Consider the following 21,977-nt stretch of genomic DNA (forward strand, 5'->3'; position numbering starts at 1 on the left):
TATACCAAGATAAAGGTATCTGGGTACTCGATTTAAAGAATTTTCAATTACTACATTTTTAATTTAAATTCATAAACATTTTAGTCATTGATTAATTCACTACAGGGGTTTAAGTCTTTAGTGACGTTTTTTTTAACGTTTAACGGCATTTATAAATTCTATTAAAAGATTCGCAGCGTTTGTGAAAAGTGTCAGTCAAAGTGCCGGCTATAAATGTGTCGCGAAAAATAACGGCGTTTTCCTAAAAACGCAACTAACTTAATGGCGTTTTTAAGCACAAATGCCGCTAAATTTACCAACATTTTCTACTACTAAATTTAGTGATATTTGTGCTTAAAAACGCTGCTAAATTATGAATTTAGTAGCATTTGTATAAAAAAATATCATTAAATTTAATGGCGTTTGTGTTTAAAAACGCTGCTAAATGCTAAAAATAACGGCATTTGTAGTCAAATTCCCACTAAATTTAATAGCGTTTTCTAATACAAACATCACTAAATTCAGCATTTAGTGGCACTTTTAAATACAAATGCCGCTAAATAAAAAATTTTATTTTTTTAATTTTCTTTTAATATTTATTATTATAATTAAATAAAAATTGTTAAAAGAAATAAAAATGATTTTAAATTCATAAATTGAATACTAAAAATAGTTAAATATCTAAATATATAATTTGTTCCAATATGCATGTAACAGAAATTTAATACATGTAATAACATTCCACTTTGCATTTGTTTTCCTTTTGCTCATCAATGGACTCCATAGAAGGAGTCGCACTTGCTTTGAGTGGAACCTACAATGCCCATTCATCCTCTTGGCTTCCATTGCTAAAGAGAAAATTCTCTAGGAACCTCAAAATGTATTGTTAGAAATGCATCATAGTACATTTCATTTATCTTCTCCACAACTTTATGTTCAATCCTGATTGAAAAATATCACTGGGTAAGCTATAAAAAGTACTATAAAATTTGTAATACAAGATAAAATCAGGGAAGATATACAAGATCTCATTGTTACATACATGCAAAAATAACAGAGAAACATATTTAACCAAAGCAACAAACTAAGATATATTTTTTGGCCAATGATCAAGATAAATGCACAAGGCAAAAGGATGTACACTCTCTCTTTGAGTGCATTTCATGAAAATGCCTTTCATAATCATCGTTCTTCTATTTTGCATATTTCATTATGAAATTTCTAGACTTGAAATGTAGTGCCATATAATTTGAGGGAAGGAGAATTTACGAAAGGCTGAGAAATAGATCTTTAATCAAGTTCATGTTTGATTGCATTAGAAAAAGATAAAGATTATTTGATTCCATGAAGTTTATAAGATAAACTATTTCAAATCATATTTTCAGCTTGTAAATAAATTCATAGAAATAAATGGATTCAAATGCCTCAAGAGGGAAATAAACCAATCCTTCAAAATAAAATGACCACGCAACAAAGTTTCAAGAAAGAAATGCAAATTGTGTAATGGATAAATAACTATGCTGCACCTTGAACTGATGGTATAGTTGTGTCTATAGAGGTCAATGCTTTTTTAGACTTAGCAGCAGGAAAAACTGTATCATGGAATCATCATAAAGTAATTGAAAAAAGTATAGAGGACCAATCTAAGTTGATAGGTCTACAGTATGCACCTTTCAATTGTAAAGGCTTCATAATAAAATCCAGAATAGCAAATGGAAGCATCATAATGGTTTCCACCCAAAATGCAAAATGCTAATTTAAATGACTGCCAACCTGTTAGCTAGTTATCTCAGATTAACGTATGGGAAGAGAATAGAGCATTATAAAATATGGATAGTAACAAAACTTGGCATATTTGAAATAAGGATGGTTCTTTTATTCTTAAACTAGGAAGGAATTAAGGAGATTAGTTTAACAAATACCTATAAAAAAGCTAGAAAAGAAAACTTACTATTCCATCATAAACACATTCGAGTGCATATCCAATTAGCACACACATGTAAAATATTGCTAGCCATGTTGTTTTATGATACAAAAGCAAAAGAAGAATAAGATTCAAGGGGATGACATCAACAAAAAAGTTTCTGATTGAAAAAGATATAAACACAAAAGGCATGTTGCATATAACTCCCAAACTCAATAGTTAATAGCAAGATGACTGTGATCTATAAGTGTGAGAAAATAATTAAATTAAACCCTGAAACTAAATTTTTTATAATGGGTCATACTAAAACAATTAACTTAATTTCTTGTTTTGACATTAAAAGCTTGAAGCCAGAACATCCTTTTTTTACCTTTTTCAATCATACCAATTTATGGAAAAAGCCCAAATTCCTTGACTTTTGGGATAAAATAAACCTTTAGCCACATTTAGATCTTTATTCAAATAAACAAGTAAGAGTATCTTAATACATATCAACTTTAGGATACATTAAATAAAGAAAATTCTTCTACAGATAAGTTATCAACATTGCAAGTGCAGTAGCCTAAACTTTAAAGCAATTGGTTCAAAACAAATCCAACTCTAACCCTAAACACACACATATAATTGAAATAGAATACATTTTAAAACCAGTATATTAAATTTGAATTTTCATTTTTGTTCCTTTAAATTTTCTTCAAAACAAGCTGGAATTTCAAAGATCTATAATAACGCATCATGAGAAATCAATTTGAAAAGCAAGAAAAATCGCATAATGTAATGAAAGAACACAAAACTGCAACTAACAACTAACTTGTAACCAAACGTGAATTAATTGATCTACATCTAGTTGATGCTAAAACAAGTGATCATAAACTAGAATTGAAAAGATCAATTAAGGAACCAAAAGGAAAACTGATTTGAAGAACAAAAAGTGCAAGAAAATACAAGAATTAACTAGAAACAACTAAAATATAAAGTGAAATCAACCGAAACTCACTGAGTTGATGAAAGAAAAAATTAGGTCTAGAAGCTTAGAATGAAAATGAACTCAAAATGAGTAGAGAAACAATTCATCAATCAAGTTTGCTACAAAATTCTACAAGAAAATGGCAGCAAAATAGAGAAAAACCAGCTGAATGAATGAGCAACTCAAGTGATACTCAAAACAAAGAAAAATAGAGCATTAACAACTAAATCTATCCAAACACCAAATGAATTCATGAAAATAAATGCAATCAATTAAAAAATAACAAGTAAACATGTAAAACTAAGAATGTAAAGCATGAGAGAATCAAATCGAACACCTAGAAGGAGAAAGGATCATCATTCATCAAGTTCTCATGCATGGATCGTTTCTGCCTTCTGGAGTCAGCCTTAACTTTGAAGAATTAATTGTACTTTTACAGATGGAATTTGTGGCTAAATTTTTACTGAATTATATCCCTATGAACTAGGAATCTAGGAAAAAACCGTTGAAGTAAATCAAGATAGAATTCACTGAGTTTTGATCAAAAGACTGAAAATAGGTCAGGTGCATGATTTTGAAACCAGATTTGAGTTCAACGTGAATTTTACAGAATTTGAAAAGGAAATCACAAGAATTTGTAAATTTCATTATGAAAACCTTAAAGAACATTCAAAAAGAGTGTAGGAAACCTAATATTGTAACAAGATTCAATTAAGAAAACTAAAATTAAAAGCTATTTGGTTGGAGAGAAAATGAAAATGATAGCAGATCGGGTTTTGACAAGAAAAATGAAAGGTAAAATATCAGTGTTATGCTCTAAGTTGCACCAGCAAAGATATATGGAAAGCATAAACTTCTTAAAAGATAGTTGATTAGTCATAAAATATGGCTTAAACAGGGTTCAAAAAAGTATGAACAAGCATCAACAAATATCATACAGACATTCATGTGAAACCATGGCCTCCCACCCTAAAACCTCTCAGCTTCTGACAAATTATTAAAAGTTCTTTTTGTAATAGAATACAAGATTCAAGTACATTAAGTTATTATAAATTTATACTTTTATACAGTTCTTTTGATTCGAAAGATCTTCTTTCAAAACAATTATGTTTCTCACTTTCTCTCACATTCACCAAAGCACATTTAACACATTAAATCAAATAGCAGGCAAAGATTTCTATATTAAACTATCAGAGATAGAGGAAAAGCATTCACATATAGATATGAGATAAGTGAGAGCAACCTTGTGTTGGAGTACTTAAAGAGCTTTCTAGCTACTGAAAAGACTAGAAGAGCTATCTCAGCATTGCAAAAAATGGAAAGCTCATGAGTTTTCTTGAAAAGTCCTCATCTCCTCATTAAGAAAGTCACCTGCCTCGTTGCTACATTTGTCAATCTTCTTGATTTGAATTTTCTTTCTTGCCATTCTCTTCCAAGAAAAAAGCTGGGGAAAGAAAAGAAATTATAGAGAAGAAAGAGGAGGTTTAAATTTTGGAAAAAAATTTTAGCTGCGCCATTTTTTCACGATAGCGGGGTTTACTTAAAAAAAATGCCACTATTTGCAAAAAAGATTATTGAAGGTATTTCAGGTGAAAAATACATTCAATAATCCTTTTAAATTTTTTAGAGAGGATTATTGAAGGTATTTTCTACAAAAAAACACCTTCAATAATCTCCTCCAATTTTTTAGAGGGGATTATTGAAGGCGTTATTGATGGCATTTTTTTGGCTAAAAATGCCTTCAATAATCCCTTTCATTTTTTATGATGAGATTATTAAAGGTGTTTTTAACCAAAAACGCTTTCAATAATCCCATTCAATTTTTTAGGGAGGATTATTAAAGGCGTTTTTTGTAAAAAAATACCTTCAATAATCCCTTTTATTTTTTATGAGGGGATTATTGAAGGCATTTTTCAATAAACAGCTTCAATAATCTCCTTCAATTTTTTATAAGGGATTATTGAAGATGTTTTAGGCAAAAAACATCTTGAATAATCTGCTTATAAAAGATAGAGATGATTATTGAATGCGTTTTTTGTCAGAAATGTCTTCAATAATTCCCCTAAAAAATTGTAGTGGATAATTAAAGGCGTTTTGTTATCAAAATCACCTTCAATAAATCTTCTTGTTAATAAATTTGTCAAAAATGGAGTAGCGTTATCGATTAGAGCGTACGGTCGTTAATCATAAGGTTGTAAGTTCGATCCCTCCCTTTAACATTTTTTAAGTTTTTTGAGAGTTATTGAATGCATTTTTTACCAGAAGTACCTTCAATAATCCCTTGAAAAATTTAAAAAATACTGAAAGAAGAGATCAAACCTACAACTTTATGGTTAATGCCCGTATACTCTAACCGACAATACTGCTCTATTTTTGACAAATTTATTGACAAGGAGATTTATTGAAGGCATTTTTGACCAAAAATGCCTTTAATAATCATCTACAATTTTTTAGGAGAATTATTGAAGGCGTTTCTGGCAAAAAATACCTTTAATAATCGCTTTTATTTTTTATGATAGGATTATTCAAAGCATTGTCTACCAAAAACACATTCAATAATCCTTTATCTATTTTTTGTGAGAGGATTATTCAACGTATTTTCTGTAAAAAACGCCTTCAATAATCACTCTTATTTTTTAGAAAGGATTATTCAAAGCGTTGTAGTCGATAAATGCCATTAATTTTTATCTTTAATGACGTTTATAAATATAAATGTCGCTATTTAAATATTTAATGGTATTTTGATAAAAAATACCTTTAAGTTGTATAACAACACAAAAACTAGCGGTATTTTTTTAAGCAAAACACCACTACAAAATTGCCACTAATATTCTATTTTCTTGTAGTGATTTTCATATACATTAATAGTTAATCACATTAAAATGAAGTACTAATCGCTTTAGTTTCATTGATAATTGATATCCATCCTCCTTGATATAAAAGTTAATAGAAAGTTTTCTAAAAAATGAAAAGAGTTAATACAAAGTTGTGTCATAAGACCGCTTATAAATAAAAATAAGTTTAATTACATTTTTACTAAACTAAATATTCCGGGTATGAATGGTTTTCTTTTTTTTTTTAACTAATACCAACATTATCTTTCACCAAACAGAAGCTGCCAAATGCAGATTAATAATTTAGCTTTTCAAGAAGCCGCCAAATGCTTGCATAAAGTTATTAAATGATATCAAACTTATCTTCAAGGGCAATAATTTCAATGAACCATGAAAAATATATAAATGTTGCACTTTTTGACAGCATTGTTCAATACATATGTCGTTTTTCTAAAATTTTTTAATTGATTTTTTATATATTTTATGATAAAAATATTATAAGTTTTTAATGAAATATTTAAATTATAAATATATTAATTAATATGATATTCATATTTAATATGATTAATTTTAAATAATAATATTATTAAATAAATAATCTTTAATATATCATTTTAATTAATAAATTTATAATTTAAATATCAAATTAAATATTTTAATTTAATTTAAAGTTCATTCATTAATATTAATCCTTTGGAAAAAAAAAAAAAACCGCGGCTAGATCGCTGGACTCAATTATTGTACTCTTGAAAAAACAATTATAATTTTTAGAAAAAAAAAATTATACTATCGTAATTGATTTGGTAATAATAAACTCATTATATGATGTTGACTAATCAACGAACCTTCATTAATCTATTTTTTATGATGAAATGGGAAATTTATATACATTGAAAAAAATAATTATTTAATAATTTTTTTACTATATTATTTTTAATTATATTATTATTTTTTTTCATATAAATAATACGTACATTATTTTTTATTTAATATGTGAAAATTTGAAAATATATTATAATTATTTTAATAATATATTTTCATACTAGATTATATTTTTTATTTTAAAAATGTAGTTTATATAAAAATTATAGATTTTAAAAAAATAATTATTTTGATAATGGATTATGTTTTTTATTTAAAAAATGTAATCTTTTATAACTTTTTGAAGGTTATGAGAAATAAAAAATAGAATCGAGAAGGAAAGAAATAACAAGTACTTAAAAATGTGAAAGGAAAAGGGAAAAAATATTTTTTATTTCTTTTTTTTGGGATTTTTTTTCTTAGGAGGGAAAAGAAATAGAGGTTTGTGTTTTTTTTAATGAGTATATATATATTTTTTTCCTTTAGGAAAGGATAAAAAAAAAAGAGAAAAAAAAGAAAAGTTATAGATTTTTACATTTAAATAACAATTTGGTTTTTATAGCAATTTTTCTCTTACAAGAAACAAACAAAAATTACTAATAAATTATGAGAGACCATTTTCAAAATAAGCTTGGGGCGGATCTAATATTTATGAAGATTAAAAAATAGAATATTTAAAAAATAATAATATTCTTTAGGTCCCTCTAAAAATTTTCTTTGAACACTCTTTTTTTCATAAAATTAATAAATTTGAAAAAAAAAATGATATCAAAATAAAAAATTTTGAATCATCATTTAATTAAGGGTAATTAATATTTGAAAGTGAGGTAACCTTTTATGTTTCATTGTCTGATGGAATCGAATGATATCGTTGTTGTCAGATGGAAGTTAATTTTATACCAGCAAAGAAAAAACTTTGTGATATAAGATAGTAGGGTTTTAAACCAACGAAATATGAACAAATAAATATATATCTATACATTGTTTATTTATTTATTTTTTAAAGTATTTGGATTTGGTTTGTGTTTGATAAAAAAATTACTCTATTCGTTAAAATTCAATTCATTTAAATAATAAAAATTTACATTTAATTTGTATTCGATTTAATTAAATTAAATGAATTTATTTATAAATATAAAATAAATATATTTATGAATATATATATATATATAAATAAATATATGCATAAATAATAAATAAACCAACCTAGCCGAATATCTTTATGTTCAAACCTTGGCTTGACTTAATTTATTAATCCTGAACAAGAGCCGAGCTTTACAAGAACTAAAACGCTTTGTTCAAACTCAGCTAATTTAGTTTAGCCAAGCTCAAGCTCTAAACAAGCTTGCAGCATAATTAAGCTAAAAAAGGCCAAGAACGACCAATGTCTAGCGCATTTTATGTGGGCCCAGCACATGAAGTCAATTACTGACTATTGACTTGTCAACAAAGACATGAAAATTTAAAACATGATATGATAATATGATATAAATATAATACGCATATAAGATACAAAAGTGATATAATTTAAAATTTTAGTAATAATTATATCTAGGTTTAATAAAATCAAAAAAATAAATTTTATATTTTCGTATCGATATAATTTATAATAATAATTTTTGTATAAAACATGATATGGATACACAAATTTTAATATTTTATATAATACGAATACATGAATCGTTAAGTTTATGAAAAGATATATGAGGTAGACTTCTTTTTATAGAAACCATGGTTTTTTATTCTCACTTGTTATTTTGATGTGAGATGCAGGGCAGAATTATTTTTAAGTCTCATTTTTTTCACTAATGGTCATTTTTGGGTCTGTGAAATTTAATTTATAATAATAATTTTTATAAAAATTATGGATGATTTTAATATATTAATATATACCTATTAATGATGCAATATTAAATTGTGTTTCGAACTTAGTTAAAAGATATTCAAACTTAAAAGTATTAACTTGAAAAAGATTAAATGAGCTCTTATTGAGATTTTTAAGTGAACTTGTTCATGAATAGCTTATCAAAAAAATTTAAACAAACAAACCCTAAATGAATATAAATGAACCTTAAAATATGATTAGAATAAAAGATAAAAATATAAATTTGTTATTATTATAAACGAATAACAAACGAACAGTAAACAAACAATAAACAACGAATTGGTTTTAAATGAATTTTAAACGAGTGTGTTGTGAACATAAATGAACCAAACAAACCTCTGCTCATGTTTGGTTCATTTAATAAACAAACATAAAAATTCTGTTTAAGATTGTTTGTTAAGCTTAATAAATGAATATAAATAAATAAAAACCAAACATATTCATGAACAGTTTGTCGAAAGCTCTATTCTTTTACACCTCTAATAGTTAGAGGAATTTTCTAAATAATATATTCATGAATATAAAATATTGGATGAAACAAATTCAAAATTTTGGAAAGAACAATATTTTCATAAGTTACAATCACCTTGAGATGAAGTCTATAGTCAATAGTACCTGAGATATTCATATATCATAACCCTATGGTAGAAAATTAAGACTATTTAAACTCTATAAAAAATAGAGTTTATTTTGATTTAAAGCAAATTATAGAACATTACTTTAAAACAAAGCTGTTAAGCAAGTTAAAAGTAGATTCAGAGATAAACAATGTACAAAAACATTAGATTTTGAATGAGAATTCCATTGTAAATCACAACCTAAAACCTATTCTATGAAATACAAAAAGAATAGAAGGTATAAATTAGTCAAATGGAAGCCCAAAAAGAATAAGTTTGATAAAAAGAAAAAATTTGTTAAAAGAAAAACTTCTAAGAAATCTAAATGTAAATGTTTTATTTGTAATGAAGAAAGGCATTTCGTACCATAACATCCTAACAAAGGAAAAAACGCTAAAAAAGTTATCAAAACTCTTGAAGAAACAAATTTGGAAATTTGTTTTGGAGAAAAAATTTTTAAAGATGAAATTATTTATGAATTAATCTCTGAAATATATTCAAATTTTGAAGATGAATATATTTTTATAATGAATCCTAGTAATATTCTTGAAATGAATAATCAAATTATTTCAGAAACCATAAAAGACACCTGCTAAAAATCAATAACTGACAAAATTAAGTGATGTTTTAAGACAAGAACTTAATATTTCAGATGATAGACTAGAAAAACTACAATCATTAAAAAAGATGAAATCTATAAGTTTTCTATTTATTCAAAATTTACATATTGGGTTCAAAGGCATATAGAAAAATATAGTGGAAACACTACAGCTAATGATTCTAATCAAAGATCAATAGATATCTGATTATTTACTAAAGAAAAATGAAGTGTATTAAACAAAAATACCCTGAGCTCAGATATATTCATTTAGGAATCATAATGATAACTATCAAAGCTCTATTTAGAATTGGTAATGATACACCAATCATAGCAATTCTAATTGATAAAAGATTTGAAAACCCTTTTAAAGCGGTAATATAAGGAATTCAATCAAATTTAGTAACATGAGTAGTTTGATTTAAAGTAAAAGTAAAGTACTTTATTTCGATCAATGATCCATTAATAAAAGACTGCCTATGACTTCAAATAATGATAAAAAAGTTAGGACTTCGAAACACTGCTCATTATTTATCCTTTAATTGGACATCTATAAATGAATTTACTAATCAAATTTATGCTTCTATTAAAGAAATCGATTCTATGGTTATATAAATTTTTGAACCTCAACCTTTTGATTTAGAAATCAATCCAAGATTAATGAATTTTAAAGATTTGTCAATACCCACTAGTTGGTTATTAGAAGGAATCACTGAACCTGCACCTTCATCAAACTAGTATAATTTTTTCCATCAAGAAATAACCTATATTTTAAAACCTAGATAACAATAGTTCTAGTAAAAACCTAGTATTACAATCATCCTCTCCAACACCTTTTTTCTCAAATAAAAAAAGTGCAGATACTAAAAGTCTCGAGAGTGAACAACTATTTTGCTCGCGTAAACATTCATTTCATTTGCAACCTTAATCTATAGGAATAAAAAATGTCAATATACCTATTTTTCCAAGCGATAGCCTAAGAAATAATCAAGAAAACTCTATTTATAACTCTGTAAATTTAGTTTTAAATTTTTTTTTCTCTCAAAAGTATAAAAAAAGAAGATATAAAAAATTTAGCCATCATAACCCAATACAAAATTGGAGATGATGAGGTTATAACATTTTCTAATAATCAGCCAAAAAAGTATTATATCTGTAGACACCTATTTGTGTCCAGGCCCAACTAGGGCTCATTGATGTACGGGCCCAAATAGGCCCATTGATATCTGAGCCCAACCAAGCCCATTTATAATCAGGCCCAATTAAGCCCATCCACGTCTAAGCCTGATTAGGCCTATTTAGGCCCCAACTAGATAGTTTTTTTATTTATTATTATATTATTATTATTTTTTTCTTTTCTGAGTTTTTTTTTTCTTTAATGCTTTCTTTTTTTGATCCAAATCACACGTGCACAAAGGATGAAATTGAGATCAGATTGGTCAAACACAAAATCGTATCAACTGGAATTTTGGACCCAAAAATCATGCTGGACAAAATACAATCCTAGGATTCAAGCCTGGGATTGATTCTGTCCGTTTCCTAAAATTATTCCTAAAACTGCCTATAAATTGGATTGATTCTATAGAAGACGGACACACAAAAATTTGGATAGAGAGTTATTGAAAAAATTTAGGAAATTTTAGGTAAAAACAGTTCTAGGAGTTTAATTTTGGGATTTTAGGTTTAATCTAAAATTGTGGGTTTGATCTTAGGTTTTTGGGTTAGAATTAGGGTTCAGGATGATTCTGGGAGGTTTTGGGAGTAATATAGGCAAAATTTGGAGAAATTTGGGTTTTTTTTTTCTAGAATTTTTGGGTTTTTTTGAAGAACTTTGAATTTTTCGATGAAATTTTTCGACGAAAATTGAAGTTTCCGGCAAGATTCCAACAAGGTTTCCCAAATCAGGCACGTTTTCCATATATCGATGGGTTTTTCAGTTTTTGATTCAATTTTTCGATAACATCCCCAAAAACTGACGAGATTCCTAATTTTCGATTGAATTTGTCGACGAATTTTCTATAGAGAGGGCAGAGGAAAATTAGCTAGAGAGAGAGAGAGAGGGGGGAAGAGGCTTTTGAGTAGAAAGGCAATAGACTTGGCTTATATATCACCTCGACACAACGTCATTTGGCAACTTAGGATTCACGTGAACCCGACTTAGGATCCGTGCACTGACTTGGTATCGACCTGACCTGATCGTAGGTTTTTTTTTTTCATTTTATTTTTCTTTTTTGATTTTATTTTTAACAAAAAATTTTTATTATTTTTTGGTTTTATTTAAAAAAAAAAGAGTTATTTCTACCACTTTTATTTCAAAAAAAAAAGAAACAAAGTAAAAAGAAAAAATGAAGTTCTAAAAAAAATAAATAACATAAAATAAAATTTGAGAGGTTTACTATTTTCTTTATGGAATAAAAGTTAATAAATCCGATGACGGAGCCTCTTCAGAGTAGGACACTAGTCTCTATGAATACTCCTGAGGTGAAAGAATTATCCTAAATTGCTACCAAACTATTGGGATAATTTTAAGGTTGATTTTCAATATTAAATTATTTGGTAAATCATAAAAACGATCAAGGCTTGGATAATTTGAAATCAAAATTGGTACCATCCTTGGATAGGCGCTATGGGGGTGCTACAACCTTCCCCATGCGTAACCAACTCTTGAACCTAATATCTCTTTTGCAGATGAGATCCAATTAGGTGGTCAATCACACCTAGACAAAAAAAATTGGTGGTAACTTTCTTCTAACCCATATCTAGTGATAGGTCCACGGATCTATGCGTTACGACAATTTGGTGACTCCATTGGAAACATTATGAGTCAAGCCAATGAATGATTTCTTATTATCCAAGCCTTGCTTAATAAGCTTAAAATTATTTTATTCCCTTTTATTGCTTATATCTACTTTATTATTTATTTTCCTTGTATATATTTACTTATTTAGTTGTTCATATTTACTTTTATTAGTTGTATATATATATATATATCTATCATTCATCAACATGTGCATAATATAAGCCCTCCACCCGGGCTCTACCTTTAAGAGGGAGTGAAGTATCTATGCCTTCATGAGATTTCATGTCTCTGCATGAGCTTGCGAAACACTCTCACTCAAATTGAACCCTTTCTGCTTGTAGCTTATGATGGGTGAAGATTGGGGTGCCTTGCTGGTCTATAATGGACCATGATATGGGGAACAATTTGAGAACCTTTTAGAAATAACCCAAACCATATATAATTAACTTTAGAAGCCCAACTATAGATAGAGCCTTATCTTCCCACCCTTTGTAGATAATCCAAAATTCTAGGTCATATTGTTATTTTAATTGCAATGTGATGTTTACTCTATGTTTTATTGAAATGACTAACTAATTTCTTTGTCTTATTTTTATTTTTTTTCCTTTTGTGCACATTCATAAATACGTTTACAAATTGCATAGTATTTGTACCCCAAAGCTATTTCAACAAAAACCCTCATAGATTCCACAGAATGTCAAGTTTACGTCTCATCTATGTTGTTTAAATGTGACTTTCCCATAGAAGTGAGGATAGAATCAGAAAAAAAAGCAACAAAAAAAGGATATTGCTTACCACAAGATTATATCTCTACATTATCAAGAGAAGTCCATTTACTCCTCAAACATAATGATTTGAAAAGCCTATCAGACATGTGGAATGATATGACCCCTTCAAGGCATAAGGCTTTTTGTGAGAAGTTTAGGCATATTGCACATCTATTATCCGTGAAGGTTGATTACTCATTTATCAAGATGATGGTACAGTTTTGGGATCCTTCCTATCGATGTTTCATCATGAATGAGGTTGATCTAGTACCAATAATAAAGGAATACTCAACTCTAGTGGGTATGCATCTACTATATCTAGATAGAGTATACATGAAAAAATACAAATTAGGAAGTCACAAGAAGCTGGGTCAGATCTTAAGAGTGGGAAAAGAGGTCATAAATTAATACATCCAAGAGAAAAGAGATCACAAGGGTATTCCATAAGAGATGCGCCCAGATTTCATTGTCAAGCATCCAGATGATGATCAGGGAATAGATGCATTTGCTCTTACCATATATGGATTGGTCATTTTCCTAAGGTTTTAGGCCACATTGAGATAGAAGTGGTGGATTTATTTGAGCATATTGAAAAGGGGTGTAATCTTTCACTAGCTATCTTGGCAAAAACCATCAGATCACTGACTTTTTGTAAGCAGAATGATAAAGCACGTTTCATGGGCTACATACCTTTATTATATGTATAGATGAAAAGCCGCTTTGAATGCAAGAAAAGTGCTTTTACCAAACTTTATTTCTATACTCAAAATCTGATTAAGGAGTTTTATCAGAGTATTTAGCCAAAAGTAAAGACTTAGAAGGAGTGGAAGTGTCTACTGCAAGGGCTCACAGTTGGTTAAGTAAAATGGTTAGTTTTTTGGATGAACAGGGGAACCTATGTTGTATCAATGTGGAGATGAGACAATGGTCCCATTTTTAGGTCTATGGGGGTCAACAAGTTTGCACAATTGATGGTAAAGAGATAACATGGATCCAAGCAGTTTACTCTTATGACCTCCAAACTCAGCCAGTTTGACTATTCATATGGGGAGCCTAGAACTTATCAAAAAATTGATAGTATGATTAAGATTGGGAAAAAGCCTAAAAAAGTCAGCGTAGGGCCATTAACTACTAGAGTCACTGAAGGCTATTTGATTTGAAAAAATAAAAAGGGTTAAGAGATTACATTTGTGCCTTAGGATCATCACTTACTAGTGGGCCAAAAGTCAGACAACAAGCTTTTAGAGTTAGAACATGAAATGGAAAAAGAGAAACTGAAGGAAAAAATTTTGAAGCTATAGGAAAAAAAGGACCAGTGGTAAAATAAAGTAAAAAAAATTAGAAATCTAAGTCCATAGGATCTCCAAGCAATATAGCAAGGCCCAGAAAGTTGTTAGAGAATGGGATGATACCCTTAAGGAGCTAAAAACACTACGACAAGAACATAAGAGGTTGCGCAAAAGTGTAGGCTAAAAAAATAAATAACACTAATCTGGTGCATAAAAATGAAGAGTTGAAAGAAGAGCGTGATCAAATAAAAGATACTTTTATAAAGGTTGAGCAGGAGAATCAATGGCTTCAGATATATTCTGACTCTGACATCAAAGTTGAATGAATAAAAAATTCATGTCAGAACCCTCATAGAAAGGTATAGAGAGTTATCCTATCAGGTGTGATACGACAAAAGAGAAGGGTTGAAAAGATAAAGATACATAGAGCACCTCACAGCTTAGATAGGTAAGGCCGTGATTAAAGCAAGTGAGATGGCAGAAAAGGCTAAGGCACTGAGAGCTTCGATTACACCAACATAAGAGCATGGATAGAAATTGTTAAACTTCATTAAGGAGGCTAAGGACCAATATGAGCAAGTTAGGCATTTTTATAGAGGAACAATATTAGATTTGAGGTAAAACAGACTCCTGTGGAATAAATAAAAATTTTCTTTTATTGAATTTCTTTTAAGGGATTTTCTTTTTTATTTTTCTCTTTTTTTTTCATTTCCATGCATTTGCATCACACTTATTCATTCATTAGCATAACATTATCATTAATTATGGTACTAAGGTGCAAGAATAGATACACATCCATACAATACCCGGGCTAGAACCAAGAGGGTGGAATAGGACAATGCAAGTTGCCTTGAGAGGATAGAAAAAGCTCAAGAGGCATTGGAAGAAAAGTTGAGCAGGATTCTAAAAGCGTTAGAAAAGGCAAACAGAGGAAAAAAAATAGAGGGGGATGCCTCACTGGAAGCTACTGAATCAGCATATCCTCCAGGTTTTGGTTTACAATAAACTCAAATTGCTCTAATATTCTAACCTCAACAGGCAGCTCTTTCAAGATACAATTACTCGGGAATGACCTATGCACCCGATCACGAAAATATCTAAAGTTATGATAATCCTATTTATGTTGAAAATATGGCTGAACCTATTCAGCTCCTTACTATAGATAAGGCAAAAGAGAAAAAAAACTACAGATAGTTGTGCCCTTAAAAAGTTCTAAAACTGATCAAGCAATAAATAGGCTGAAAGAAAGATTATGGGCTATAGAGGGCATTGATTTTTATGGATCTATGGATGCAATGAAAATTTGCCTAGCACCAGATGTGGTGATGCCACCCAAGTTTAAAGTGTCGAAGTTTGAGAAGTATGATGGTACTAAGTGTCCTATCACACATATCACTATGAACTGTCGTAAAATAATGGCACATGCTAGTAATGAGAAGCTGCTTATGCATGTGTTTCAAGATAGCTTAACTAGATTCGCAGTAAGGTGATATGTTCAGTTAGATGAGACCTGCATAAAGACATGAAAAGATCTAATTAGATCTTTTATTAATCAGTACTATTATATCATTGACATGGCTTCTAACTAACTTTTCCTACAAGCAATAAAAAAGAAGGCATCGAAATCATTCAAGCAATATGCTTAAAGGTGGCGGGATGTGGTTGCCTAGGTACAACCTTCTTTAATAGAGAATAAAACTATTATGCTATTTGTGAGCACTCTAAAGTCGCTTTACTATGAGAGGATGATAAAAAATGTGACTAAAAATTTTACTAATATGGTGATTTCAAGAGAGATTATTGAAAATGCCATAAAAATGGTAAGCTTGAAGGGGGTGAGTCTTCTAAAAGAACACCCAAGAAGAAGGAGAGTGAAACTTAAGCTATGAGTCTTGAAGTGCAGTAATTCATAAGCTACATTCGACCTACTTACCCTATATACCACCATACGGTAAACCATACTTATGTATCTCTTTATCAATTAATTACCCAATCATCTTATCCATATTCACCAAGATTTCCTGCTCATAAAGTCAGTACTACCAATAATAATAAAGAACCACAAAGTAAGGAAAGTGCCATCTTTGACCCTATACCCATAAGCTATATAGAACTATATCAAAAATTTTACAAAAATCATTTAATTGCTCTTATCCCTGCCAAATAGCTTGAACCTCCATATCCTAAATAGTATGATTTCAATGCTCATTGTGACTAACACTTTGGAGTAGCAGGATATTCTACCAAAAACTATGTTCCCTTCAAGCATAGAGTACAAAGCCTAATCAAGGAAGGGTTGATAAGTTTCGACACTATAGGGAATCCAACGCCCAATGTTAGTGGGAAGCCTTTACCCAGTCATATGATCAATGCTTTGGATGTGGGTGGAAAACATGTGAAAAAAAGAGTATATGAGCTTAAAATGCCATTTAGCCAGTTGTATGATGTCCTACATGAAGTAGGATTGATACAGCTAGTAATTCTATGCACCTACATGAGAGGACACATCCCTAATCAAAAGTGTAAGTATCACAATGGAGCTTCGGGGTATTTTATTGAGAAATATTGATAATTTCACCAATAGGTGTAAAAACTAATAGACTCTTACCAGATAGAATTATATGAAGAGTCAAAAGCCTCTGAAAACATCAAGGTGGCCATGACAGATAAGTAGGTGCCAAAATCTATCACTATACATTGTAAGGAGAGGCCACAATTAGATGGGAATAAGTTTGTTCCCAAACTAGTAGCTCTCAAAGTTCCACGCCCATTTATTTATAAAGATGACAAAACAGCACCTTGGAAGTATAAGTTTGAGATGATGACTCAGGGCAAAAAAAAAATATACCAAAATCTAAAATTGCCAATATAATAAAGGTAGAGGGCATAACTAGAAGTGAGAGATGTTACACTCTGACAACTTTGGAAAAAGAAAAAAAATCAGATTAAATTAGAGATTCTAGATGCCTTAAAATTCATGCTTGAAAAGAAGGCTTGCGAGTTTTTGAAGTTAGTCAAGCACAATAAATATTTTGTGATTGAGCAATTAATAAGATGCTAGCCAAAATTTCTCTACTATCACTTCTCCTAAACTCTAAACCACTCGCAATACTTTGTTAAAGGTATTGAATCAGGTTTATGTGACCCATAATGTCTCTGTAGAGTATATGAATCACTTGGTAGAGAATCTAGTGGTGCCATACCATATCTCCTTCAGTGATGATGAGATTTCATCGGAAGGTAGAAGGAGCATCAAGGCACTACATGTCACTATTAAGTGTAAAGGCCACATAGTAGCTAAAGTCCTTATTGATAATGGATCAGCTATTAATGTCATGCATATGTCCACTTTAGCCAAGCTACCCTTTGATATGTCCTATATCCAAAATAGTCAGATGGTGGTTCAAGCATTTGACGAGATTAGACGAGAGGTCTTAGGGGATGTTGAGCTACTTATACAGATTGGGCCTTGTGTCTTCAACATAACATTTTAGGTCATGGATATCTCTCTATCATATAGTTATTTATTAGGAAAACCATGGATCCATAAGGTGGGTGATGTCCCTTTTTCATTGCATCAAAAGATCAAATTCAATGTAGAAGGACAATTAGTGATTGTAGCTGGGGAAAAAGATTTACTGGTGATCCAACCTATAAATGCCCTATATGTGGAAGCGACAGAAGAATTATTAGAGTGCTCTTATCGATTTTTTAAACCTACTAATGTAATGGGTGAAAGACTTAAATTTAGTTAGATTATGATTAATCAGATGGTTAACAAGGGTTAGAGTATTGGGCTCGACTTGGGCAAAAGCCTTCAAGAGATAAGGGAAATTCCTAAGATTAAAGATTACAGTTGCAGATTGAGATTGGGTTATGAGATGAAAGAATGGCAAAGCAATAATAAAAGGGTGCAAAATGGGTCGATGATCTTCCCTCATTTAAATGAAACTTTCATTTTTAAAGCTGAAAAAGATACAAAAGTGGAACCAAAGTGGGAGAAAGCTTTTGCCAAGCTATCCATTCACATGGTGGATAATGGAAACCAAAACGAGAAAGCCTTGGTTTATCCCTACCTGTCAGGATATGAATTACAAAATTGAAGGGTCATCCAAATACCTATTATTTTTTATTTTTCTTCAATGTAATCACATCTCTTAATTACTTATGCCCAAAAACATTAGGATAAACTCTTATGTTTGGGCCTTTTATTTTTCATTATTTTAATAAAAATAAGAGCATGCATTTTGTTCATTTCTTCCATTCCATTCATTACCCCATCAAAATTTTTTGCCAATATTTCCTATTCTATTAACTTTCAAGTCCCTAAATAAATACGAAGGTAATCATGACAAAGATCCAGGATTTAACTTTGAAAATTCAATTAATACCGATGAACTTGATACTGAAGAAAATTCTGAGAAATACACTTTGTCCTCAGATTTAATGAGGCTAATTGAATAGGAAGATAAACCATTGAGCCTCATCAAGAAGTGGTTGAATTAATCAATGTAGGTGATGCCGAAAACAAAAAAGAAGTCAAGATTGGTATTTCACTCTCAGTTCTTAACCGCCATCAGTTAGAGGATTTGCTTTGGGAGTTTAGGGATGTATTTGCTTGGTCCTACCAAGATATGCCTAGACTAAGCATCAAAATAGTGGAATATAGGCTACCATTAAAGCCAAAATACAAATCGGTACATCAAAAGCTAAGAAGAATGCAATCGGAGATGCTATTGAAAATCAAAGAGGAAGTCAAAAAGCAATTTGATGTAGGCTTCTTGCAAGTGGCCAAATATCTTGAATGGGTGGCTAATATAGTACCTATCCTCAAAAAAGATGAAAAGATACGGATGTGTGTAGACTATAAAGATCTAAATAGAGCTAGCCCTAAAGACAAGTTTTCTTTACCTCACATTGATACTTTGGTGGATAATACAGCCTGACATTCAGTATTCTCTTTCATTAATGGATTCTCTGGCTATAATTAGATAAAAATGGCTCTAAATGACATGAAAAAGACCACTTTTATCACTATATAGGGGACCTTTTGTTATAAAATCATGCCTTTGAACTGAAAAATATAGGGACAACTTATCAGAGGGCCATGGTAATATTTTTTCATGACATGATGCATAAAAAGATTGAGGTGTACGTGGATGACATGATTACAAAATCCAAAAAGGGAGAGGTTCATGTAGTCAACCTTAGAAAATTATTTGAGAGGTTGAGGAAGTTTCAGCTCAAACTAAATCCAACCAAATGTACATTCAAAGCCAAGTTAAAAAAGTTGTTATGATTTATAGTCAATGAAAGAGGGATAGAAGTGGATTCAGACAAAATTTGGGCTATTCATAATTTATCCCCGCCAAGCACATAAAAAGAGGTTCAAAGTTTTTTAGGTATATTGAACTATATACCCCGATTCATTTCTCAACTCACTCATAAATGTTACCCCTTTTTCAAACTCCTTTGGAAGAATAATCTTGGGGAATGGAATGAATAATGCCAATAAGCCTTCAATAAAATTAAGTAGTACTTATTAAACCCTCTAATATTAGCACCTCATGTTTCGATAAAACTATTGATTCTATACATAGTTGTATATGAGGGATCAATGGGATGTGTGTTGGGCCAACAAGATAAATTCGACAAGAAAGAGAAAGCTATTTATTACCTGAGCAAGAAATTCACAGAATATGAGTCTAAGTATTTATCACTAGAGAAAATATGTTATGCTTTAGCTTAGACAACTAAAAGACTTAGACAGTACATGCTTTACCATACAACTTGGCTTATAGCTAAACTGATCCCATTAAATACATCTTCGAAAAGCCCTCACTATCAGAAAAAATCGTAAGATGGTAAGAGATGCTTTTGGAATATAGCATAGCATATGTGAGCCAAAAAGTGATTAAAAGAAGTGTCATTGCTGAATTCTTGGTAGATAGGGCCGCTGATGATTATGAGCCCATGAAGCTTGATTTTCCATATGAGGAACTAATGGTCATCTCAGAGTTAGAAGAGGATGATGATGAAGAAGAGATATGGATGATGTATTTCAATGGAGCTGCTAATGCCATGGGGCATAAGATTGGAGTAGTTTTAATATCTCCAACAAAACATTACTATTCTGTTACAATAAGATTGAATTTCAACTACACCAATAATATAGCTGAATATGAGGCTTGTGTCATGAGATTACATGCTGTTTTAGATAGGAAAATTGAAACATTAAGAGTGTTTGGGGATTCAGCTCTAGTTATTTATCAACTAAAAGGTGAATGGGAAATAAGGGATTCAAAGCTTATTTCTTATCACAAATACATCTTAGAGCTATGTAAACAATTCAAAGCAGTTCATTTTGAACACTTGCCTCATGAAGAAAATCAGATTGCAGATGCCTTGGCTACCTTAGCTATAATGGTAAAGATTGCTTAGCCCATCAAATTAGATATCAAGGATGTACTAGTACATTATGCTAACTTGGAAGAAAATGAGGATGGCCACCCTTGGTACCATGATATTATGTGATATCTAAAGAATCAGCAGTACCCAGATCTAGCAATAAAAAATGATAAGAGAATCTTGAGAAGATTGGCTATGGGATTCTTTTTAGATGGGGAAATTTTGTATAAAAGAGGCAAATACCAAGTGTTATTACACTGTGTAAGTGCTTCTAAAGCCAAAAAGATTATTGAGGAAGTTCACAATGATGTATGTGGAGCACATACAAATTGGCATATAATGGCAAGACAGGTCATGCGGGTTGGATATTATTGGATGAAAATGGGAAAAGATTGCATTGATTATGCTTGAAAATGTCACAAATGCCAGATTTATGCTAATAAGTTAATGCTCTACCCAGTGCTTTACATGTTATAGCACTACCTTGGCCATTTTCTATGTAAGGAATGGATGTCATTGGTCCCATCACACCAAAGACCTTAAACGAGAATAGGTTTATTTTTGTGACGATTGACTACTTCACTAAATAGGTCAATGCCACCTCTTTTATAACTATGACTAGATTAGTGGTTTGCAAATTCATTAAAAGAAAAGATAATATATAGATATGGGCTTCTAAAAAGGATCATCTTTGACAACACAAAGAATTTGAATAACAAAATGATGCAAGAAATATGTGTTTAGTTTAAAATCAAACACCATAATTCAACTCCATATCACCCAAAAATGAATAAGGCAGTAGAAGATGCAAATAAAAATATCAAGAGAATTCTAGAAAAGATGATGAAAACATATAAAGATTGGCACGAAAAGTTACTTTTTGCTCTACATGCGTATCAAACTTTCGTATGCACCTCTATTGGGGCAACTCCTTTTTCCTTGGTTTATGGAATGGAAGCTATATTGCTAATAGAAGTAAAAATCCCATCTCTAAGAGTCCTAAGGGAAGTGAAGTTAGAAGAAGCTAAATGGATTCAGAAGCGCTATA

General features: G+C 30.3%; 1 protein-coding gene across 1 annotated transcript; it reads left to right on the top strand.

Annotated features, from left to right (window-relative positions):
- Positions 1-20,392: 20,392 nt before the first annotated feature.
- LOC149518097 (uncharacterized) lies at positions 20,393-20,962 on the top strand. The gene has a single exon (XM_089763418.1). It carries the CDS (start codon positions 20,393-20,395, stop codon positions 20,960-20,962), a length of 570 nt encoding a protein of 189 aa, XP_089619544.1.
- Positions 20,963-21,977: the final 1,015 nt, after the last annotated feature.

This window comes from Durio zibethinus, chromosome 7 (assembly GCF_047325235.1).
Source record: "Durio zibethinus cultivar Kanyao isolate XHJ-2024 chromosome 7, ASM4732523v1, whole genome shotgun sequence".
In the NCBI taxonomy this organism is placed as follows: Eukaryota; Viridiplantae; Streptophyta; class Magnoliopsida; order Malvales; family Malvaceae; genus Durio; species Durio zibethinus.

Coding starts and splice junctions, on each gene's coding strand:
- LOC149518097 (XM_089763418.1), top strand. CDS start 20,393: ATGCTTTTGGAATATAGCATAGCATATGTGAGCCAAAAAGTGATTAAA.